This window comes from Coenobita brevimanus, chromosome 23 (genome assembly GCF_032717465.1).
Source record: "Coenobita brevimanus isolate Jiangsu-jjx chromosome 23, ASM3271746v2, whole genome shotgun sequence".
NCBI lineage: Eukaryota > Metazoa > Arthropoda > Malacostraca > Decapoda > Coenobitidae > Coenobita > Coenobita brevimanus.
Window position 1 is genome coordinate 49015015 of NC_136976.1, and position 26007 is coordinate 49041021.

General features: G+C 43.3%; 1 protein-coding gene across 1 annotated transcript in view; it reads left to right on the forward strand.

Annotated features, from left to right (window-relative positions):
* The first annotated feature begins 5343 nt into the window (after window positions 1–5343).
* Window positions 5344–26007, forward strand: part of LOC145392696 (uncharacterized) — a 33706-nt gene continuing 13042 nt past the window's right edge. The window contains exons 1-8 of the mRNA XM_080267000.1: window positions 5344–5380; window positions 11721–11842; window positions 15759–15885; window positions 16196–16270; window positions 17032–17278; window positions 17446–17509; window positions 18448–18583; window positions 20097–20338. Coding sequence (XP_080123126.1) covers window positions 5344–5380; window positions 11721–11842; window positions 15759–15885; window positions 16196–16270; window positions 17032–17278; window positions 17446–17509; window positions 18448–18583; window positions 20097–20338 — 1050 coding nt within the window. The remainder of the gene's footprint in view (window positions 5381–11720; window positions 11843–15758; window positions 15886–16195; window positions 16271–17031; window positions 17279–17445; window positions 17510–18447; window positions 18584–20096; window positions 20339–26007) is intronic.

The following is a 26007-nucleotide window of genomic DNA, read 5'->3' on the forward strand; positions in this document are numbered from 1 at the left end:
TATATATATATATATATATATATTTATTTATTTATTTGTGTGTGTGTGTGTGTGTAAACAGGATAAAATCTGAGTTAGGTAAGGGCTAGAATGGTGTGGTTCAGACGATTCCACTTGCCAATAGGAACACCTCCTTAGGGCTGAGAGTTTAAGTAACAGATGGTTAGTTAAGGCCTTATCACACCAGGACAATTTTCTGTAGAGCCTACCTCAGAGTAGTTGACATTTTTCGTTGACATTGATATGTAATTTCTGTGCAAGTCTAAGATTCAGGGAAATCCCCGGTATACAGACGACCGTAGACTTTGTACAAGAAAGTTAATGGGAACTAACGAGATTGTGTATTATTTTCAGTTTGAAGAAAAATAGTTTTCAGAAACAGATCTTATACGGTATACTTTTGAAATACAGCAAACAGAGCAAGAACTTATTATACAGCGATGTTTACATCTAAACGACACTTTTTCTTTCTGCCAACCCATGTCGCCTTCACCAACGTCTTTCCCTGCTCTCGTGAATGCCTCGCGCCATGTTAGCCAAGGGAGCGGAAGCCGCTCCTCTCTGTAAAATGTTCGCTTTATATATTCATTGAAAGAGAATCATATTATTGATAATATAATTCACGGAAAATATTTCAAATCGCAGGGAATGAGTGTTATGGCAAGTACGTGATGTTCGTCAATTCTAAATCGAAGATCGGAGAACGATTAGCAAGGACCGCTATGGGACCTTGAGGAAAGATTGATTTTAGTGAAGGCAATGTTAAGGCAGAAGAGGTTACTTTTCGTAGGGTAATCTTGACTAGATTATGAAAGATTAGTTTAGTTTAGAAGAGTTTAGATCTGGTTAGGAGATGTGAAGCCAGTTTAGGTTAGGGTAGATCAAGTTCTAGTAGATGCTGGAGAGGAGAGGCAGCAGCAGGACGGGCTGGAGGCGAGCGTGCGTGCCCACCATCGTTATTCCAGGTAAACCCTTTATTACCCGCATGAATCCTAAATTAGCCAGACTCGGGACATATGGCGTGCGATGCGGTAATGGGATAATAATATAAACAGTAAATCATTATAGTAATTTGGCTGAGAGATGCACAGACGAGGAGGGGGGAGGGGACAGCGTGTGACAGATGTACATAAATGGTCTCCGTAATGGCTGTGATTGATGTAACTGCACCTGCTTTAGATACATCGTACACGAATTGGCTTACTGCGTCAAACCCCTTCATTAAGAGGCCTCCCATAGGTTGAATTAAATCGTCTGGCTAGCAAAAAATAGAATATAAAAGACGCGATCGTACTTAAGGTGTCCATGGAGTTTGAAATCGTTTGGCGGTATAAGTAACGGAATACAAAAAAATCATGGTACTGAAAAGGTTTTTGTTGTGCTGTTCACCTTCATTCATTATTATAGCCTGGAAGCTAAGAACTGTGATGGCTTGACTACCAACTGAATGGAGGTGTGGATCATATTGGCTGGGCTTTCTGTTGATAGTTCTACCACTGTGTTGACCCATTTCAGGTTTGTGGATCCTACCCACCCCAGTTGTAATACTGGAAATGGAATGAGAACGATAGTGATGTGATGATGATGATGATGAATATGCGTATAAGATGATGATGATGACGATAATAATGATAATGGTGATGATGATCAATATAAGCTGCTGCTCCTGTTGTTGTTAGTGTTGTTGCTGCTGTTGTTGCTGGTACGTATAAAGCAAGACGAAGTAACTCATATAAATGCAGGAAGAAAAATATGGTGGTAGTTCTTCAGTTGGATAATTATTTATTTATTTAAGGGACTTCAGGACTGTGCCAAAAAATGGAGGCCATATGCTTTCTGAGAAGTTCTTGGTGAGTGGTGAATTGTTACTATGCTTGGATATTTGTGTGTGTGTGTGTGTGTGTGTGTGTGTGTGTGTGTGTGTGTGTGTGTGTGTGTGTGTGTGTGTGTGTGTGTGTGTGTGAATAATTTTGTAAGCTGACTAGACTGGCATTCCCAGACAGTGAATATATCTATAAGTGGTTGTTGTTTCGTGCATTTATTTTCTTCAGTATGAGAGGCCCTTCCTAAGGTTAAAAAAAAAAACCTGATGATTAAAAAAAAAAAAACTGTGGGGCCCCACTCGAAAACAAGATACCCTAGGGTGACGCCACCCCCACCCGGGGTCCTGTCCTGCTTGACACCTGTTCTGAGTGGAGGTGTAATATTATTGTGTCCTAGGTAAAAAAAAAAAAACAGTAATGGCCGTACATACCGGTGTTGCCCAGGGCCTATTAGGGACATTCTACCCTTAATGGTTAGCCTTCGGGGATCTCAACCTGCTTAAAGTCCGATCCAGGTGGAGATATACCAGTGCACAAATGTCATGTTTTTTAGGTAAAAACTAGCTTCCCATCTCCCCCGGGGGCCTCTGCCTTGTGGGGACTGTGGAATTCCCTTCTGCCTAACACCTTCTCTCGATTGACGTCTGGCACTGTACAATATTTCGTTTTTTAGGCCGTGCATACTGTTAGGCATTGACCGGAACCCTCGGGACCACCCCTCACAGGGGCGGGGGTTCGGGGATTTCTCCCTGCCTGAAACCTGGTCTTAGTGGAGGTCAACCGCTTTGCAAAGTTTCGTATTCCTAGGCGCTTCTGGTTGCCATAAAACGCGTTCTTTGAGAACCACTTTCTCCTCATCTCCTCCTTCTTCTCCATCCTGGAGAATTACCGTAACTCGCCCACTACGTGGAATGAAAATAAAACATATTGAAAGCGGCTGCTGGAGACTGTTTCTAACACCTTCAGTACTACAGGCTTTTTGTATGGAGTTAGTAAGACATTTTCTTCCCAAAGAAATTATTATCTTCCTGTAATAATAATTGTATCATTTTCATCGTCATCGTAATCCTGTTGTCCACTGGCAAAGGGGGTAGGTAAGCTCCAGAAACAGGGACAAGAAAGCAGAAAAACATAACTATAAACAGAATCCAGTGGAATGAGCAGAGTACATGGAATCGAAACCCAGGCTGAGATTCACAGATTTACAGGTTCCCTTACACATTTCGTTCTTCTGTTCTTCCTTATAGCAGATGACCTGTCAATAGAGGGAGGACAATATTACGGTACCCACATATTCTCTGTGTGTCGTTAAGGCGACTAGTAAAAAGAGGACAGCGCTGGCCAAGACGCATTTTTCACTGTAAACCGCTTCAGCACCGAGCGCTAAGTATGTTTTTCCCAGTAGGATCGCTCCAACTATAGTAACTACCGGATTTAGCTAAATTCAAAACCTAGCCTAGACAAACCTAATCTGATTTAGCCAAATTCGAACAGATTATTCAAACGTAACGACCAAAGATTAACCAAACCTACAGTACTCTAGACCGTCAAGGAAAGAATAAGTGCCAAAATCGACTACAGTTCGAAATTTGCGTTCGGTGTCACAGGCGCCAAGTTCCTGGATGACAAACTTTTCACTAAAATGCCCTTCATCACATCCCTGGTCTTTAGGCTTATAATACTGAACAGGTGATTCCCTATGACAGACAGAGGGTCAGTTTTCTGCACACAGTCTATCCCTCCATCTGTCACATGATGTCGCCTACTTAGTAGCATATGGCCAAAGACAGCGATGTGCTACAGATTGCTTTGTGCATAAGGTGCTTTTTACATGCCCGAAATTGGTGCATGTGACCCAGTGCACAAAGTACCCTACATCATATCCCCATTCTTAGGAACAGGGAACTTTGTGCATGCAAGAACTGGTGTACGTGACACCATGAAGTCCATTACCCTCGAAGTCTAAACAATACCCGATAAAGATTACAGACGACTTGGCTGTGACTGATGTACCTGCTCAGGGCCCAAGCAGGCTCCAGTAACTGTATGAAGTGCTGGAGGTGTTAGTGAAGACTGTAAAATAACAGAAGTAGCACATGTATTCAGGGAAGGAAGCTACAGTATAGTTGAGCATTTCCTTTGATTCAGAATGCGTTGCACACGACACACAGACTGGCCTGACTTTACAGGTATCATGTATGTTGCTAACCCTCTACACTGCACATCATTTCTTTTAACACTGCACTGTGATGACGTGTTATATATTTTCGTTTATTTCCATATCACTGTAATCAACATAAGTGACCCGCTCTGGTCGTGAAAGGATTGGTAATTGCCTTATTGAACGCCTCCAGTTCCAAAAACTTTTATTAAGCTCATTGAAAACTGCAGATGATAACAAGAATACATATAAATGACGTCCTTGGGCTGAAGAGATTAACTACTACTTAATACGAGAAGTTCCTCTTAACCCCTTCAGCCAAGGGACGTCTTTCATTTGCCTCCAGCTAGCGTCAGATTATTCTCTTTAGCATAGGAGATCCCTGGTGGTGAAGGCCTTAATGAGGGTTACAACTAACTCCTCAAGCTCGGAAAGTTTCTCCAAAGCCGAATGCAATTGTTGGGAGAAAAAAATACAATAAAAAAATCACCTTCGTAAAGAGGGTAAGGTGAATGAAATCGTCTGGCAGCAGGCGCATAAAATTAATCTGGCCTCTTGATACTGAAGGGGTAAAGTGACTGAGGCAAACCTGTGGCAAGGCATGATGCGCTACCATTGCGTATGCCTGTTTTTTTCACTGCTTCTCTCTTACCCTCCCACCACACCACACGTATGACGTTATTGTTAGAAGTCACCTAGACTGCCTTGCTTGTGGGGCAGTCGTCACACGTCAATGGTCTGGTTCAGTATTGGCTGTGCTGTGTTGAATGTCAAGGTTGGAGGGTACGCTGAGAAGTGACAAACGTTGCCGCACGTCCCCCTTTTTCCGCAGCAATGTATTTTTATATCCGGGGAACACGGCATCATACATCAACTGTCCCATAAGAAGCGTATGGATCATGGTCTTGGCTACTCAGACCAGACATTTAAAGCATGATAGCTAGTCGCTCGTCCCTGAGGGGTGTTACGTGAGCTATAAACCCCAAGCAACCCTTAGATATGAACCCAGAGACCATGAAGAAATTCTGAAAGTCAGTCGCCACCTTTCGCCCATTGATTATTAATTAAGCACAGCAGCTTTGGAAGAAGAAAGTGCTGGTGGTGTGGCGGTGGTGGCCTTGCAGTATCGAATAATAATAATAATAATAATAATAATATTGCTGCATATAAATAGCTGATTTAGCGGGGGCGGGGTGAAGGGAAATGAGAGGGACGCATGACGCTCTTGGGTGTCTGGGTCGCTTTATGGCATTATGACGTTCACACCAAGGCTCTCTCTCTCTCTCTCTCTCTCTCCTTCTCTATCTTCATTGCTGTACGTATGATTTCCTTGCTGTTGTACTTAATCCTTTCAGCACCATGGCGTCCTCTACATTCTGGCGGGCTCTCCACGACTGTATTCGACCTTCAACCTAAGTAATTACGTAAAAGAAAATGTACGTCTTTACTTTTATGATGATATTCCACTACTGTATACAACAAAGGAATGATCATTATAAAGAAGTGGTAAATATTATGAAATCTATATTAGTTTATTATCACTACTATACAGTGTTATATGGTCGACAAGTTCAAAAACGTTTAGAAAGTAGCTACGAAGGGAATTGTAATTACTAAAACTTGGTAATAATAACAAAAATTGCTGAATATCTGTATCTACCTATAAAGCCACTAACCTGATACCCTAATAAAGCTGTCAGATTGACGAGAGCTTAAAATTGTCACCAGGAACTGTACACCCTCTGGATATTTAAGAAAAAGAAAGGCAAATTCTGTGGGCATTGTAAAATACTGGTAAAAGCTCCAGCATAGTGACATTTAACCTGTAGCATTAAATATTTGACGCTGGATTAACGTGAATATGTCAACATTGGTGGCAGAACCGCTAAACTGACAACCATAATATTCCTCACGTTCATTTCTAAAACACAAGACCCTGTATCACGAGTTAGGCCTTTGAATGAGGTATGTTGCCGTTTCCAGACAGTTTAATTCACCATAGTGATACTTTTCGAACTGCAGGGTTCCTTACTTCCTGCACTACCAGATGGCTCTCATTCGCTAAACAACATCATCCCAAGCGACAAAAAGAAAATAAAAATGACGTACTCGGGCAGACGGAATTAAATGTTACTTTGAAAAACTGGGTATCTCGATGTCATGCTTTTGACTTTATATATATATATATATATATATATATATATATATATATATATATATATATATATATATATATATATATATATATATATATATATATATATATATATATATATATATATATTTTCTTTTTGGTATATCTTTGCCATCGGTACCTACAGATAAACGTTATTTGGTCATTTCAGTCGCATTAACACTCATTTAGAGGCTTTATGATTGACCTTAGTTGCAGACCTAACTATATCCACTACTAATTTGCCAACCCTTAAGCATCAGAGTTTGAATCCTGGTGTTGGCAGCTGGCGTCACTCGATTCAGGTGTTCATCCACTCTTTGTGGGATGCTACTTAAAACGAGTGCTCAGGGGGAATTAATTATGGTAATATCAGGATAGTGGATAAATAACTCTCCACAGGCTCAAAGGCCTAAGTTAAAAAGATGAGCACCTCGGCAAAGTGCCTCATGGTGTTACTCTTTCCCTGTTATGTTTTCCACTCCTTATCCTTGCTGTAGAGTGCAGTATATATATGCACGTTTCCCACGCCCTCTAGTCCTTCGGCACAAGCTAAACACAAATGTATTTAGCCCATTCAGTCCAGTGACGATATTTTCCGCTTTATTCTTGCTACTTGCCCAGGATTTACTGTATTTATATTGGAAGAATCTCTTGCCAGTGGGTGAATTACGTATGATGTCCATCATCCATATCACTACAGACCCTTTCCCAAAATGAATAAAATCATGTGGAGGTAGCAAGTATATATTAATATGTCATCAGACTGAAGAGATAAAAATAACGGCCGTGCACCCCACCTGTTGTGTTGGAGGTTGGGTTGGGATATTACTGATGAACAGTATGATGATACAAAGATACTGTAATCATATATAACTCAGTTAACCGTATAATCCATTAAAAAAGAACACCCAGAGATTGCAGCACCCGCGCCCAGTAGGTGTCTGCCAAGCTATCTCAAAATTATCTAGGCAAAAATCTTCAAACTGTTCATGGTTATTGCAAAAATGTCCCCGTCCCCCCCCCCCCACTTCCCCCATGACATATAGAGCTAGAATTTCTGTGACTTCACTGATGTGTGGATAGTCGTGTTGTTCATTCCACTGGCTATAATGTATGAGAATTCTGCTTTCTCTTTTTCTTCCTGGATCCTGCCTCGCTCCATATCCCAGCTGGAAGCCAGTGTTAGGATGATAAAGATGCCGATGAATTGCTTATAATGTTACCTTTGAAACCTGGCGTGTGGGTGCCGTAGAATACTCTGATGACCCTGGTGTTTATTTCCGTACTGTGCAAGGCTAATTTCAGTACCGCTTGCAAATTTCGCTTCTCTCCGGGTGATTTCTCTGCTTTACTTATTAAAAACCATAACCTAACCAGCGTAGCCCTAACAGGCCAACTTAACCGTACATTCCCTTGTCTAACTTGAACCTAACAGAGGTCATAATAACCTAATCTACACCTTCCTGGGAAAGAGAAGTGCCCAAATCATCAGTACAAGAATATGCGACCTGAGGAAGAGGCAGGGAGGACTTGCAACATTTAATACCCTTATTCTCAATATTACTGCACCGTTATAGCTTATTTGTGTTTATTACAGTGGCAGGCATTATATTGTCCAAGCAAGGTCGCTTCCTTCTTCCTCCTCTCCTCTCTCACTCGTGTACCCCTTGCCCCCACCCCCGTCCCCGCCCCTCCTCGCCTTGTGCCGTGAGCCCATGTGTACTTTAATCATCCAGCACTGGCGCGCGCTCTGAATAATTAAAACTCACACCATTTACTTCTGTCTGCAGCGTCTCTCTCTCTCTCTGGGTCATGACAGGCTGGGTGCGCCGGGTGTGTCATTCCCTGCCTTCCATCTCTATTACTCTCAGCTGATTGCAGGCCGCGCGCGCTCCCAATATCCTCACTAAGTGGCCCTTGGGGAGTGTTTACCTCTCTTAGTGCTCGCTGAGTGGTCGTGCAGTTGGTGTGGGTTTAAGTTTAGCTGCTATTTTGGTGATGTGATGTTTCTGGTGATGGATATGGTGGTGTTTCGTGTATGCATGGTCAGAGTAATTTTTTCCAAGATCGTCGTAAGTACGTAAGGAGAGCCCTGGGGAGTCAGAGTGTGAATAATACAAGCTCCTTTTTGAAATGTAAACTGCCTGTTGTGTCGGAAAGCCACTCCTATTCCGAATAAACCATCCAAACGTTAAAATGATAGTGTACTTAAAACTGCTTGCAGTCTGTGAGGGTTTTAGGAGACGGTTTGTAACGCTTACGTGACGGAAGCCACTCCTAAACTGAAATTTTTTTTTGACATTTGCAAAACTGAATAGCTAAGATTACGCTCATTCCAAAAAGGCTTACTTAGTATCATCTGAACGTTTTTCGTGTGTGTGTGTGTGTGTGTGTGTGTGTGTGTGTGTGTGTGTGCAGGCTGGCGATTATGGTGATCGTTTCGCTTGACCCACTTTCTTACTTTTGCCTCACGTGACTCACATAATTGATAGCTGGACGCCCCTACCCCATCCCTCCCTCCCCTATACCATCCTTTCCCCATTATCACACCCCTCCCTCCCTCCCTCCCTCCCTCCCCCTCTTACCACATCCCTCCCTCTCTCCCTCCCTCCCTCCCCCAACCCCTCCTGGTTCTCCCCTCCCTCCCTCTCCTTACCATCTCACAATTTTCCTCCCCTTCGTAACTCTCCCCACATCTACCGTTTTCTATTCTCCCTTTCTCTCTTTAACCCTCACCCACATCTCTTTGCCCTCTTTTTCACGTCCGTTCCTTTCCCACTCCCACCTTTCTCCCTTCCCTACATTCTTTCCTATCTCCTGCCCCTCATGCCTTCCCTTTCCCTCCCTCCACTATCCCTTCTCTTCCATCTCTCCTCCCATATTCCCCGGTATTCCTTTCCCGTTCCTGTCTTCCCCGTTTTCCACATCCCTTCCTCTTCCGCCATCCCTACTACCACCCTCCCCCACCACATCCCTTCTTACCCCCATCCCCCAACTCCCACACCCCTCTCATCCTCCCTCACGTCCACCCAACCTTTCACTTTCACTCTAGTAACTTTCCCTGTTTTCTGTTCCTTTTCACTCTCATTTCCTCTTCCGTTCCTTTCTTCAGTGCCTAAGATGTTCCCCACCCTCCTTTCTCTCTCCCATATTTTTCAACCTCCCTGACCGCTCCCTTCTTTATCCTATATATTTTCGCTCAATCTTTTCTCCCTCTCTCCCTCTCCCTTTCCTCTCCTACAACGGTACCTCCTTCCTTCCCTCTCCTTCTTTCTTTCCTCCCGCTGTTTTTCTTTCCTCTTTCCCTTCTTCCCTTGCCGTGTCCTGTGTCTCCCATCTCTTCCTGTTCCTTCATCCCCTTCTCCCTCCTCATATTCTGTTCCGACCTTACTCTGCCATTGATCGGAGTTGTGGAGCCATGTAGCAGAGAGGGGAAAAGGATGGTGAAACGAGGAGAAAGACAAGGAGGAAGAAAAGGAGAGAGAGAGAGAGAGAGAGAGAGAGCGCAAATGTTTGTTGGTGTATGTAAAGACTGGTTGGTGTGACTGATTCAGTGTCTGCGTTGAGTGATGGATGAGCTGCTTGGTGATCTTCCCATTACACGCCGCCCACACGCACCCCACCCCACCCCACACACCCCTCCACCTTCTGCAGTCTGTCGTAGTCATCATCCCTTCCACTCCTCGTACAGCTGTGGTCAATTGTTTCTTTACGCCGTTGCAAACCTGTGCACTTGGCTATTTTTCCTCGTTAATCTTCTTTCGGATTTAACGAACAATTGAACGAACACGTCCTCCCATTAGTCCGTAAAATCGAGGGGTCACTCTCGCTCTCATAACAGACAGTCTATGAGCATAACCTCAGTAAGAGATCTTTGTGAGGACAGACCCCTGCTGTAATGACAGGATTAGTGAGGACCTTTGGGTTTACTACCAGACAAAAGACCATTTCCATAACCGCACACGCCTCATTCGATCCTTTGGTACACCTAAGTTGCACATTTTTTCAATATCGTAAACAGTTTTTATGCCTGTATTCGTGTACTTTCTATTTCGGTGCCTTCCAGTTACTTCGTTTAATCTTTACCTTTCACATTTTTTCAATACCTCGTGGCTTACGTACTTTATTTCATCTTTTCCTGAGCCACGTACACCTCTCTCTCTCTCCTGTGGTTCCTTCTGTTCATCCCCCACCTCCTTCCCTTCCTACCTGCCTGCAAGTCAATTATAGCACCAAATTACCTGCCCGTGTGCTGCTCCCAGATATAATTGTTGGCCGGACCCCAGACAGTAGCAGGGGCGGTGAGGCAGTTCCGTAAACACACCTCGCTTCCTCCTTCCCTCCCTGTATGACTCCCTCCCTCTGAGCCGCGGTCGAATCCTCCAGTAATGGTGCGTGAATGGCAGTCGCGGTATGTGCTGGCTGCTGTAATTTTGTGATCGGTGTATGACCAGGATGCCGTTATTTCGGTGAAGCTGACGGGCGTGTGAATGTTTTTCAGTGGTTGCCTCCGTCACACACCACCGTCACCACCACACCAGCACTGCCGTCACCTCCACACTTCCAGTATCTTCTTACTTGGGGTGCTGGAGGCTGACCCTTGATTTGACAAGTTTCTCTTAAAATATACTATAACTATAAATGATGCTTTCTCTTTAAAAAAGTGCTCATCATTTTTAACGGACAATTTTATGTAATTGTTAAAAAAAAATGGATGCCTGAAAAATCACAAATTTAAAAGAAAATCAGCCAAGAAAGCCAGTATAAAGACCTGTTCATTTCGTGATGTTTTGACACTGCGCTTAAAATACTGGAGGTCGTAGTGAAATGGAAATACCGACTTGGGAAGAGAGCATCTCAGGCTATCACTTATGAACTAAAAGTTTGAGCTGCTGATCACCAGAATAAGAAAAGAAGGTACGAGAAATTTTGAGATGTAACTTATTCCCAGACTTTGTGGCATAGAACTATAGGCTAACTCCTCGAAGGTTGAAATCTGTTGATTGTCTTCTGTTTCTCTTCTTTTTCTATGCTGTTGATTACTGAAGACCGTCTCCCTGGGATAATCAGATGTGAAGCATTGTACATATTATTTCCCTCAGAAACCAACACTCCCTTCACTACGAGAGATCACTTGCTGAACAGTTCCTAACCTCGTAAGTACAGAAGGTCTCCCCTAATCTGTACAGTCGCCTGGGGAAAGCTAGATTGAAATACAGAGGTCATTATCACACTTAGGGGGCAGAGAAGATAATTCCTAAACCCCCTGGTAAGAAAAGTCTCTCCTTATTTGTGTAACGATCTGGAGGCAGCTGGAAGGAACTACAGAAAACGTGTTGATATAGTGTTCTAACCTGACAGACATCCCTAATTCCTTTCAGTTGAGATGACGGCCAAGTGTAGCCAGAATGTTGAGTCCATTTGTTTAGTAACCATGAGACTCATTCGAACCACAGCACTTACGCAACCACAACTTAGTAGTTTAGGTACTGGAGTGGCTTAGTTCTGTCAGACCAGAGTACCCCTGGAGGATGTGTTCATGTGTTATGTTGTGTTTCAGACGGGATGCCTAGCAGCGGGTGGCTGGCGGCGCTGACCAGGCACCTGAGCCGAACCCCGCACGCCCCCACCCTCCTCGCACCAAGGCCAGGCGGCAACGGCGTCGCCACTGTGTCCTCGCAGGTCAGTACTCCCACCACACTCGCCTCACTCCGTCCATGACTCTCATACATTGATAACTGTAAGCCTAAGTCCCCTTCCTCGTGTAAGCAATCCTAACTAGATCAACTCTGCCCCACGCTAACTTGTCCAAATACATAAACGTTTTACTTAACAGCTCCGTGAACTGTTCACAAGGAAAACTAACACTCAGATTGTTGCATCCACACCATACACACTCCCTATTAGTGATATGTACGTATTAACCTTCCACTCCCTATTACGCCATTCTTCACTGTGAAATTGGTTGATTTCATGTTTTATTTTTCGTTCTATCTGAAGGTGGGTGTTCTGTGACAGAATTGGCATTTATTTTAAACTGGCCGAAGAGAATTAACAGCGAAAGTCATCAGTTACTCTTACAGCACCATTTATCACAAAGGTTATTACCTTATTATATACCGGTACATAATAAGCTGCTCAGATGAGTTCTATTTTCGGCTCCAGGCTGATATTTGTCACATGTGAATAGATCCATTGCTGTGGGTAACTAATGGTCGCATGCTTAAACAAAAATGTGGAGTCCATGAGTCACACTCGATGCTTAGACAAACTGTGGAGTCCACATTTGTGGGATGCCACATTTGTGCGATCTATGAATGCCAGAATTACTAGGGAAAAAAATGTGAACCACATGTAGGTTCTTCCAAATCGTTCTCAGATACAAGTAATATAATGAAATACCATAAAATCAGTCTTCTTTCACCGTCACGCTTACCAGTCTTTTCCATGCCACAAGTGTGGCTAAGCATAGGCTACGATCTGATAGTGGAATCCACTTGTGGGGTGCACCCACCGCACAAATGTGAAATGCCACAATTCTTGTTTAAGCATACGACCGTAAGTTTCATATAATGTAAAAAAAAAAAAAAAAGTCATAGACAAATGAACAATGTTGAAGTTTTTCTGTTATTAACAATTTTCTAAACAACTTCGATCTCGCACCGAGAAATGGTGTCCTCTGCTTAGTTTGTTTTTTTTACTCATGGTTGATTCAAGCACTAGTACGACACATTCGGCCTTTTAACACTTTCAGTTCTATTATGTATTCTTTATTAATTTGTTTATGCTGTGTCCAGCTTAGGGAGAGAAGTCAGGCTGTGAAGGGGTTTACTAAGAATGTTTTTAATCCCGTCACTGTATACGGTTTCTCCAGTTAACAAAATCTCTTGGAGGTAGCAGTGATATACGTCACCACAATGAAAGGGGTTAAGGGCTTTGGAGTCACTAGCTTTATTACTCGGTACATATACGGTTATTAATTGAAAATGATGTATTTGTGTCCTTTAAAAATACAAATATTCATGGACGTTTGAGTTTCTTAGAGTGTTATGCTGGTAGCCCCTGTGGTTTTGAGGCCTTCACAGCGCCTCTTTCTCTACCCAGCGTTACACTTCCATAATCTCCTGAGGGCTAGAGACGAAAACTACAGTAGGTCGAAATTAAAACAGCATAAATAACACACGTGATAAGGTTAACATGCAGAAGGCTAAATAGATCGCTAATGAAGGTGCGCAACGAAACCCCCTGTGCCACCTGACCTACTGTATAGTTGAAGGGGTGATGAGGTGGGTGGCAGCGGAAGGCAGTAACTGAGGCTTTAAAACTGTGTCTTGTTGTCCGTATATCTCTGGTTTTTAGCCTCCTGAACTCATGCCATCCCTCTGACTGGTTTTCTTTTGGTTCTGACGTAAAAGATTCTTTTCTCTCTCTCTCTCTCTCTCTCTCTCTCTCTCTCTCTCTGTATATGTGTGTTCTGTGTGTGTGTGTGTGTGTGTGTGTGTGTGTGTGTGTGTGTGTGTGTGTGTGTGTGTGTGTGTGTTTCCATATGCCTTTCTTCTTCTTCGGTCTAAATCTATGGTCTTTCAATGCTCCATGCTACCTGACTGATCCATGCCTCACCAGGTAGGCCTAACCTCTCCATGCGCTGACAACGTGAACACTCGGCACGAGAGAATGAGCAGAGCACCGATGACGGCCAGTTCCGAGAGATACATAAATATTCCCTTTCAATAAAACTGCGCCAAATTACCTATAAATTTTCGCTTCAAAGGATCGTGTTTCCATAAAAAGATCATGGTTATACACGGGAAGTTACGGCATTAGTTATTATCGGGCACAGTGCATTAACTGCCCCGTACAAAAAAGCCTTGGAAAATGACATCCCTTTCTCTTTAACTCTTTCGGTATAAGGAATTTTTAAAAGTTATTATTTATGCTATTTTTGTCGTTGGTAGTCTATTATATTAACTTTTGGAGAGACTTATCGCAGTGAATGAATTAACGGAGACTGTCTAGCCCTTTCGCTACGAGGGGTCTTGCAAGAGCTGAACAAAATCGTGTGGCGGTAACAGCAGTAATATTTGAAAACTTTGATGCTGAAAAATGGGTTAGTAGTGTTTTTCACCATTATATATAAAACGTAATTCTTGTTACATATACCGGGATGATGTTGCACTGGCTCGATAGCATGGAGAAATTGATTTATCTGCTGTTTAACTAAAGATACTGTTATTCTGAAGATGATATAGTAAAACACACACACACACACACACACACACACACACACACACACACACACACACACACACACACGTCAACAAGCCGATTTCAGGTAGTGTCTAGTACAAATGCCCGCCACCTGGTTGTACCCTTCCGTCTCAGCCTTCATCTTAACTTTCCTCCCTGGGTTGTTGTAAGGCGGGTGTTGTAGACGGCCAGTGCTCTTCCTCTAACGATGTCAACGGCGGTGTTCTCTTGGGTCTGTCATTTCACCAGCTTTGTTCACGTCTCTACCCAACTCTCATAACAGTACTACAGCAGCCACGCGATGAGCCGATGATGTACCCAGCTTCTGATTCGTCTGTTAACTGGGGCAGCAAAAAATTTGGTTCTTTTAAGTGCCTCCTTCCCACCCACTCGCCAAATTATCCACGCGATGACTGTCTTACCTTCATTAAGACAGTTCAATACTTCACCGTCTCTTGATATTCCCGATGTCTCCTTTTCTTATGGTCTTTATTGATCTGGTGGCTTTATTTCTCTTGTAAAATCAATTTCTCCGACATTGGGTGTACTGAAAAGTTATCTATGCTGTCTTTAATCCAGCACAACTACTAACACCGTACGGAGCCCTATTCACCCCTGTGTGGAGTACAAACGTCAGTGTTGGGTCGCTTATACAGTAGTTCTAAACCGGGGGGAATAAAAAAATTTACATTTCATCAGTGCCTTTCCTCTAGTGATTCCCTTGAGCGTCTTTCTTTACTGTAGTTTTTCATCACTTGTAACCGTCGATCTAACCTCGTGCCTTCCAACTGCAGTGTGCTCTGGCAGAGCAGATGAATTGATCATAATATTGGACGTCGTATTTTTTACGCTTTTTTTTTTTTTTTTTTTTTTTGTGTGTGTGTGTATTGCATAATATAACCCCTTCCTAATTATTTCATTTGTTGGCCCTAAGTCATCACCTCCCCTTTTTGTACTTGATCCACATTACATGTAAGAGAGAGCATAATGACCAGATCATCCCCTCCAGAACCAGAGACCAAGTGTAAGTATGGACTGGATAGATACAGGTGCTGAGATATTCACAGTTAAGCATGTAAACAACAATAATGGCGCGGTACACTGACGTGCTGTTGCCGTGTGTGTGTCCTTACTTTCACTCCGTATGTGAGGAAAACGATTTTTTTGTTGTTGATGCATGTATATATGTGTACAGACACAGAGACCTGTATATTGTAGTATTATAGAATGGATCAGTTAATTGTGTGACATAGCACTCATCCCAATGTTGTTGACAATCATTATGACCATGGTGTTGGTGTGCACACTGCTGGTGCTGGTGATAATGGTAGCCTGTGCCACCTGTCGTCAGGAGCCGGATGATGGCACCCCCGCCCGCAGCCTGCCCAGCAGACCCACCACCCCCTGGAACTTGGACACGCTGGACGAGGAGATCCAGCGGGGCAACCACACCCACCACAACTACCACAGCTACCAGGGTAAGGCGGCCGCACCACGCCACCCCTCCATCACCACCACCACCATCACCACCACCACCACCACCACCACCACATCCACTACAGAGCCACACTCTCCGGCACCTCTCACCCACCACCAACTCCACTACCAGTACCCGGAACTCGGTAAGCCACAACTCTAATGTATGCACTCAAACCTTATAAACAGTGACCTTAAATGATGTAAATATAGAGTGTGTGGATGTAAAATACTAAAAATAATCAATCTAAAATATCAGTAATGTTAAAAGCTTGCTAACATTGCTATAATTATAATCCTGATGTTTCACAGTATTAGCAACTTCACTTGTGTCTCACTTACTGTGCATGTCAGAGGCATGCGAGTGTGTTGGCGAGTGTGTTGGCCGTCAGTTGATTTCCCTGTATAAGGTTAACACCAATTAAATATTTGGTAAGGGCATGTCAGAATTTTTCTCCGTGTTGTAAGGAGCAAATTGCAAGTATTGTGAAATTATTCCAGAGTAAAGATGGATCTGCTGCACTACGGTCAGCAGTCATTTAATGGGATTGGCAAAAGAGAGAAAAATTTAGTGTTAATTCAGTCATCATCTGCTACCATGCAGCTTGTACTTGGGTGCGTCTGTGAGGGATCTGACGAGGGTGGTGCCGGGCAGGGGAACGTGTTTATTATGAGAATGATGCGTTATTGTGTAGGTGTGAGAAACAAGGGAATCAGTATGACATAAAAAGCAGTAGTGTAATTTATAAAACTGTAGTAGTAGAGGTCTTTAACGAAGAAGTATTTAGCTATTTAAACTTAAAAGATCATGAGTTGTGAAACTAATATGTACAGTACCTTTAACAGTCAAGATAATGGGTTTGGATGCTTTCTCGTTGTTGTGATCTGTGATGGCGTCATTGTGACACCATTTACCATTCTCCGTCTTTAGATTAAAGGATGGACGCTCGAATGAGATTAGCAGTTTGTATGGTCTGTTGTTCGTGAAAGTGTATAGGAAAGCCTCGAGATTCTGGCAATCATTTGTAAAATTATGATGATATTAAAGCGCATCGGACTTGTCTGCCTTCGTGTTGAGTGCGCTCTGTGCTGTGGCATGCAGGCTGCCCACGTCTGATAATCACAGCCACTTCATAATTGGCTGTCAGAAATTGAGTCTTGCATACCTGTACACCATAGCGTTTCCAGTGATAAGAGTGTGGTCGTAACAGCCATATTGTTAGAACTGATCGCAGAGGTGTGGGCAATTCCCCGATTTTCAGCAGTCTTTGTAAAACCCATGGTGCGAGTAGGAAATATCTGGCTTCATGAGCTCGCTGCAGTGTGGGCTGTGTGGCAGGGCATGCAGGCTAACCACATGCACATGTCAGCTGTTTCAGAAGTGGCCGTCAGACTGTAGGTGCTTATGTATACACCGCCACATTCTCAGTTTTAAGAATACAGTTAGTGTCTGTGTTTGCCCTGGATGTTTTTGCGCCTTTTTTTTTTTTAGTTCTTTATTTTCGCGTCTCTTGGACTTTTGCTTATTTCTTGACTTTCTTTTTTTCTCTTTTTAAAATTAGGTCTCAGATGACAGTCCTAACTCAGTATGATTACGATCACTTTATTCCAGCCACAATAAACGAGGTGAGTAGGAGACAGAAACAAGAAAGAGGGGAAAATAATGCTGCAGAACTATCAAGAAAGTGCCCAGCGAATGTAGGTCACACCTCCATTCATTCATTCAGCTGCCCTAATTTCTGCTTTAAAATAACGTAACGGCCTAGGTATCTGCAGAAGACTCTTCACAAGAACTCTAGTTTGCAGTTTATTTTTGTTTCTTCAGATGTCGCCCTTTATTCCCCGAACTGCTTCTCTTTGGAACATGCTTCTCTGTATTAGTTTCTACCCAACCTTCAACCCACAGCATTGTACGTCCAACTATTACAGATTTTTAGTGAATGGTGGACACCTGTAATCTTGTGTATGGATTTTTTTTTCTGTATACTTAGTTTGTTTTTCCGTCCTCTGTTTATCTTCAGTTAAAAAAAAAATAATGAAGTGAAACAATGATCCAGAAACTGACGTCACCGTCACTGATCCTGTCACTGGTTAGATCAAAGAGGGAAGTTCGATATTACCTGCACAGGGTTGGCGAGGAAATGTGGCTGCTCTGTAGGTAAACCAGCCTGGAAATGGCGAGGAATCGCAGCCGGTTTTGCAGATTATCCGTAGGAGCTGTTGAGAGACTGGCTGCTGCAGGGTACTGGTGAGGTACTGCTGCAGGGTACTGGTGAGGTATTGTGGCTGCTCCTGTATAAACTCTTCGAGGGACAAGTAAGGGATTATTGTTCATCATACCAGGGACTGAACTGCGACTGCTCCTGTGTGTGTGTGTGTATGTGTGTGTGTGTGTGTGTGTGTGTGTGTGTGTGTGTGTGTGTGTGTGTGTGTGTGTGTTTTAAGAGGTCATTAAGTATTCTTTGCTTCTTCAGTAAGGGTCTGTAGGGAGTCATGGCAGTTACTGTCCATATCAGGATGACCTGCAATGTGATGTTTCGCTACTGCTGTTTAATTATCTTCAGTGGGTCAGCGAGCGACTGAAATGCTGTCCTTTTGTTGGTGTGAAGCTTTGGCGGCTTACTTACATGTACTGTACCGCTCTCGGAGAACGCCCGCTCTCGGAGAACGCCCGTACTGTACCGCTCTCGGAGAACGCCCGTATTTTTAAACTTTTCCTTCCCTTTTGGATGCATGGGAAGGTCATCCTTCGCTGAATTGGTATTCTTAACAAAAAAAATCCTTCTCTTTCTGAGCTGCTCAAAGGGCAAGATCTCTTCGAGCAACCGAAATTATTGGACCTTGACGGAATCCTTTGACCCGTCTCTTTAAAAATCCCGTCGCAATTATTGTGCGTCCTTTATAGTTTATTGTCTTAAATATATTTAAGATATCGATGGAGGGTACTGTACAATTTTATTAATACGATTTACAACGATATACTGATTTTTAAATGACATTTGTATCTCTTTAAAAGTGTTACCCATGTCGGCTGAGATGATAGCCAGACATAACAGAGCAGATGACGTACCAACTCCGATATTCATCCAGTCTTACATGATCTGACACCGACAAATCTTATACAGTATGGCCAGAGTCACACGAGGATTTTTTTTTCAAGAAATAGTTTGCTTGTTAATTTGCCCGAAAAGTTAAAATCTGCCGTCAAGGTCACACGAGTGGTTCGGCTCATTTCTTCCACCTGGGAAAAAAAAAAAAAAATGAGCGCCGCCATGCGAGTACACGAGACGAACGTTAACAAATGATTCTTACAAGTACGAATAATAACATTAAACATAATACTACTCCTTGAATATAATTTATTATCAAAATATTGTCATGAGGAGTGAACACCGCTACGATGTTGGCCAGAACGACATTATAAATACAAACTAACAGTATGAATGTGGTGGCGACCTCTCACATCTCAAATGGGTTGTGCTTTCATTATCCAGCACGAGATATGCGTGTTTTGATGTATTAGTGTATAAATCTGACGCTTCACCATACCAAACATCAGCAGAATGGATCGTTCTAGCATAACAGGGCTACCACCTGAACATTTTCGCTTCCCTTCCAAGGGAATCTGTTTGGATACCGATGGAAATTAAAACTCCTTCGACGGGAAGGGAAAGGGAAGAGATTATTTTTAAGAATACGGCTGTAAGTTTTACCGACAGAGGGGATGGAATCCTCTCTTAACCTAACCTTGACCTAACCAGGTCCCTTGAGATACTATCTTGTCCTCTTTCCTCTCTGCCCTGCGCTCAGTACCTGTGATTCCGCCGATTAATTCCTTAAGGGAACAGGGGAATATGGGATTGCAGAGATCGCCGTGGAGGTCAGGTTTAATGAAAGGCTATATGACATCAGGAGCTCCTGAGTGCTGGTTTTAGGAGTGTGATTGAGTGCAGCGGGCACGTGGTGGCTGGCTGCTTGGCTGGCTGTTGGAACACTTTTTTTTTTTTTTTTTATAGTTTTGCAGTGTTAATTTATCATTATATAGAGATAAAACTTTATGGGTACTTCATCCATTGTTATGGACATGATGGTAAGAAGCAGTAGTGCAAATACTGATTAGCATCCAAATATTTTATAAACTAATGCACATAATATTGTTAATTTACCTATCATTTTATTTTTACTTGTCTCCTAACGTGCTCTGTATCGTCAGGTGAAGTTGAAGTGGCAGCAGTAAGCAGGATGGAAGCTGTGGGCCCTGCCTCCCGCCCCACTTCGGCCTCCTCCCGTGCCTTCCCCCCCTCCACCTCCCGCCCACCCTCAGCCTCCCGCCCCGCCTCCGCCTCCTCCCGCCTCAGCGCCCCCGGCCACCCTTTCTTGCGCACTCAGGCGCAGGTCAACATCCCGGCCACATCCACACCGGCCACCTCTCCTGTCGCAACACTGCCAGCACAGGTAAGGTTCAAGTCAGCTAGGCGTCAACAACGACAACAGTCATGCTTCCAGTGCTCATATCGCTTGTTAATTCTCTTCTGTGTCCAATTCACAGTTCACAGCACACACACACACACACACACACACACACACACACACACACACACACACACACACACACACACACACACACATTTAGTTATTCCCATTCATGCATTTCACGGACGAAGCGGGTGGTCACTGTCCTCCTGGAGCAAGAGGATGGGTGAGTGCGTGTTTAAGGTCAAGGCTTTGTCCTTAGATCGGACTATATGAGCTTTCAGCTCTCTTCCAGGAGAGTAAAATGATGATTATCACAACCATCACGTGATCCAGACCGACCCGGTGAATTACACACACACACAAACACACGCATATATATATATCTATATATATATATATATATATATATATATATATATATATATATATATGTATCTGTCTATTGCCAGACGCCATAATCCCATAAGGGGTGGCCACTTGACTTTGAGTTAGTTGTTTTACGGGGAGGGGCACTAACCCTCCACCAACCCACTTGTTGACACGTAGGGAACACGTATGGTTTGGTTATATGGTTACCACCCAGCGTTGTAAATGGTTTCTTGGCTTACAGGAAACCATTTGGCTTGTCACTCAATGTAAAGCCACCTGTAAAGGAAAGAAGAGCAATAAGAAGTGACAGGAAAGATGGGAGAAATAGGAAGAGAGGAGGGCAGGCACAGAAAAAGAATGATACAGGCTAAGGAAGAAGTAGGCAGCACTACATCAAGTGAGTGGATAATGATCGCCACCACCTACCACAATATATATATTATATATATATATATATATATAGATAGATAGATAGATAGATAGATAGATAGATAGATAAAGCATCATCCAAACCTCCTTTCCCACCCTAGGGGAGGGTGAGGAGCAGCAACGTCCAGACAGCCTAAGTTTTGCCCAGTTCAATGGGCCACTCTTCCATTCACTCATCACTCAAGCCCACGGAATCCTCGCTCCATCAGATAGGCCAAACAAATTTCACCAAGTTCTGTAGCTTCACATATACCTATCCGATAGAGTCAATCCGAACGCTGTCACGTTAAAAAAGGGTACCAGATCCCTGGTTTATGCACTTCTCCCGCACAAAATTCATCTAGCCAGCTCGGTCTCTTGTCAGTTCCTTAGCCTTACCGACTTCCATACCTCTCATCCTCACAGTCATCCACCATATCCCTTCACCTTCATGGCCTACCTCGCCTCCTCCCTCCTTCAAATTCGCTCGGATATACATTTTTCACCACTCTGTTGTCACCTATTCTCTCCACATGACTATACCATCTCAGCACACACTCGTCGATTCTGGTGTCAACAGACTTCCTCACTCCGCATCTTTCACGAATCATATTATTCCGTATCCTATCCACTCTCTGTACTCCACATACATTCCTCAGCCGTCCCTTCTCCACTGCTCTTACTCTTGACTTTTCATTTTCATGCCACACCATTGACTCACATCCGTATGTTAAAGTTGGCACAATGGTCTGACAAATCTAAACTGGTGGCTAGGGTGTGGTGTGACCCTCTGTACAGTCTGCTATGCTTCCCAAACCCGCGATGTGAAACGGCTGTTATGTATGTAAAAGGCATCACAAATAAGATAAACACATATGAAGACAATGTTAACGTGTGTAATTCAGTATATGAAAGAACAGTAAACTTATTATGCCTAGAATATTTATACGGCAATACAGAAACGTGACATAAATATTTTACAGTGGTGCTAAAAAAATGTAGTCACTTTTATTGGTTTTTACCGTATTTCTGGGGTGGGTATTAATGTCACAATTATGATCATAAGATGATGTGCAGGAATATAAATAAAAATATGCCAATTTCTTAGTAAAAGAAAAAATAATACATTAAAGCCTCGTGAGCGGCAACACTCACACGGACCCAGACTAACCCAGCCAGAGCCTCCTCATTCGTTTGTGTCCTTACCTCCTTGATGGTGTGGAAATAAAGTCAAATTTACAATATGTACAATATAATGTAATAGAAAATAACCAGAATGTATCCTAAAACATCACAGATGAGAGAGAGAGGGGGGGGTAAGGTAGGCCAGGGGAGGTGTTGAGGGAGAGATGGAGGAAAGGAGGGAAGGAAGGAGGGAGAGAATGATTGAATGAAAACAAATCATGGCGCCGCACCAACGAGGTCATTGGCGACAAATGTAAAACAATAATATATATTTTTAAATATGATTAGATATAATAAAAAAAAATAAAGAAATTAATGCATAAGTTTATAAGTCACTCATAAAAGAAACAAAATTCCCCAGGGTGACGCACGTCTCCCCCAGGAGAGAGAGAGAGAGAGAGAGAGAGAGAGGGCATCGCGCATATGGAAAACGTGGCACACTGTAGAGAGCTTCGTGCCCCACCATAGCCGCCAGTTTAGATTTGTCCTACCATAACACCCCATTGTGTAAGCCACGCGCAGCTGCAGCATTCAAGCTTTTGCTTTTTAGCAAGGCTTACATAGCACCAGCTACTTTCCTTCCTTGTTTCACTTTACTTGCCACTTCTTTTGCATATTTTCCTCTCTTTTCTATCACTGTACCGAGGGTTTTGAACTCTCATCAATTCCAGTCTCTCTCCATTAACATCACACTCGGAGTCACCTTCTCCCTCAATAATCATCACTTTACTCTTTTCTACATTTACTTTCAAGGCAGGACACTCACAGACAGCTACAAAACTCTGCACTAGTCTACAAAGCTCTTGTCCGGTATTTGCAAGTAGCACTGCATCATCATCATACAGCAAATTTGAGATATTCCATCCATCACCATCCATTGCCAACGCCATCCCTCTCTCTGTTACTCATGTTTTTACTTCTTTCATCACCCCATCCACATATATTTTGAACAACCATGGGGACATCACACAACCTTCTCGCACGCCCACACTGATGGTGAACCAGTCACTTAGATGCCCATTAACTCTTACAGGTGCTTCACTACCATCATAAAAACTCTTGACGGCACCTAGCATCCTACTATCTGCACTGTACATGGGCAAAACCTTCCTCAATCCTTCTCTGTCCACTTTGCCGAATGCTTTTTCCAGATCCATGAATGCCATAAACACCTTATAGTCTTCCTCACAAGCCTTTCTCCACTATCTGTCTCACTGCCAATATTTGATCCACACATCCTCTGCCACTCCTAAAGCCACCCTGTTCATCACTCACTAGGATTTCTGATATCTCTCTTTCTGTATAGTAGTTCTTCCATATACCTTCCCTACAACACTCGGTAAACTATTGCCACGATAATTCTTACACTCACTTCACTCACCTTTATTTTTGCACAGGGGTACTATCAGTGCCTCTTTCCACTCTGCTGGCACAGTTTCACTCCTCCATGACTTCTTACGTATCTCCAACAAGCACTTCATTCCGCTCTCTCCACTACATGCTTAATCATTTCTGCATACACCTCATCAACCCCAGCAGCTTTCCCGTTTTTCAGCCGCTTCACAGCGTTCTTCACCTCTGCGAGTGTCACGTTTCCTGGCACTGCATTCCTTCTCTGTACACCTCCAAGATCAAACATGTTAACAGTTGTCTTGTTCTCTCCATTCCCATTGATCAGACTTTCAAAATATTCTTACCATCTGGTCCTTACTTCATCCCCAGGGGTTAATAATCTACCACTTACATCCTGCACACTTTCACACGTCTATCCACTGTCACTTCTACATATCCGCTCCTCTTTCCAGAATTATTTCCTATTTTCAGAGTAGATTGCGTTCATTTTTTATTACCACCTTCACTAGTGTCTTTACGTGCTTCTTGACCCCAGTATATTCATTTTTCATTTCAACTGAACCCCTGTCCTGTATCCACTCTAGCCATTTCTTCCTCTTTTCCTCCACTGCTCTCTAAAGCTCTTCATCCCACCGTTCCATACCTTTCTTCTTTGCCACACCACACACTGATTTAGCATTCCTAACTAAGCAATCCCTATATACAGTCCACAGGCTATCCAGATCTAGTTCATTCCAATTAACTGATTCTAACTCCTCCTCTACTTTGGCCTTATATTCATCTGCCATTTCTTTGATCCCAAGCTTCTCGACTTTCAGTCTCTCTCCCTGATAGCTCCTCTCCCTCCTGGTCCACCTTACTCCTCTCAGCATGATCTTGCACACCACAATCATATGATCTGACAAATCTCCTCATCTTCCTCTCACTGCCCTTGTATCAGTAACACTGTCCAGCATCGATTGCTCTGTATACAGTATACACACACACACACACACACACACACACATATATATATATATATATATATATATATATATATATGTGTGTGTGTGTGTGTGTGTGTGTGTGTGTGTGTGTGTGTGTGTGTAGGTGGGGGTGCTCACCATCCACTCACTCGATGTAGTGCTGCTCTCGGATGTCTGCCCTTTCCTCTCCTCCTTCCTTATTTACATCCTTCCTCTTCTTTCTTTACTTCATTCTTTCTTCATCCTTCTGCCTACGGATGACTTTACACTTCCTCTTCTGTTTTCCTTCATTCTTTCCTCTTCCTTCTACCTATGGGTGACTACACTGAGTGACAAGCTAGATGGTTTCCTGTACACCAGGAAACCATCTACCACGTTGGGTGGTAACCATATAACCAAATTATGGCGCCTGGTGGTTTAGTGGGTAATTACGGCGCTCCAATCGGATTGAGCAGGTGAAGGTTTATATTCAGGGGGTGGTTGGGGTAATTGCTCATGTTATGCCACTCAGGGATGAGTGAGGCAGATCGCGCTTATCTTAAATGCCAGGATCAACCTGCCTAGCCCCGGGCTCCAACGCTTCTCCTGGGGCAATGTAGGATTGGATGATGGATGGATGGATGTATATATATATATATATATATATATATATATATATATATATATATATATATATATATATATTTTCCCAGACGCCTCAATCCCGTTCGGGGTGGCCACAAACAAATCGCCTCCACGTTGCTCTGTCCCCTACCATTTCACTACCCCGCTCCCAACTCACACCCCCCTCTCTCATGTACCTCTCCACCCCATCCCTCCATCTCATCCTCGGCCTCCCCCTCCCTCTTCTACCCTCCACCTCACTCACATACACTCTTTTCGTCAGTCTTTCACCCTCCATCCTTTCCACGTGGCCAAACCACCTCATTGTATTCCTCCTAACGCTTCCTATCACATCCACATTCACACCACAACGCTCCTTTATATCCTTATTTGTCAGCCTGTCTCTCCCTGTGGCTCCACAGGCTTCTCTTAAATAACTCATTTCCACTGCTCTCACTCTTGACTTGTGTCCTTCCAACAACGTCCAAGCTTCACTTCCATACGTTAGAGTTGGTATCACAATACTGTCATGTAGTAACTTTTTCACTTCCATGCTCACTTCCCTGCTTCTTATCACTGCTTTCAAGGAACCAGCAACCTTTCTTCCCTGCTGTACCCTTTCAAGCACTTCACCCTCCAAACCTCCATCCTTACTTATCACACTAACCAAGTACTTAAACGTACTCACATTTTCCAATTCCTCACCATCCAATCTCGCTGTATATTCTCTGACTTCACCTCTCTCAAAGACCATCACTTTACTCT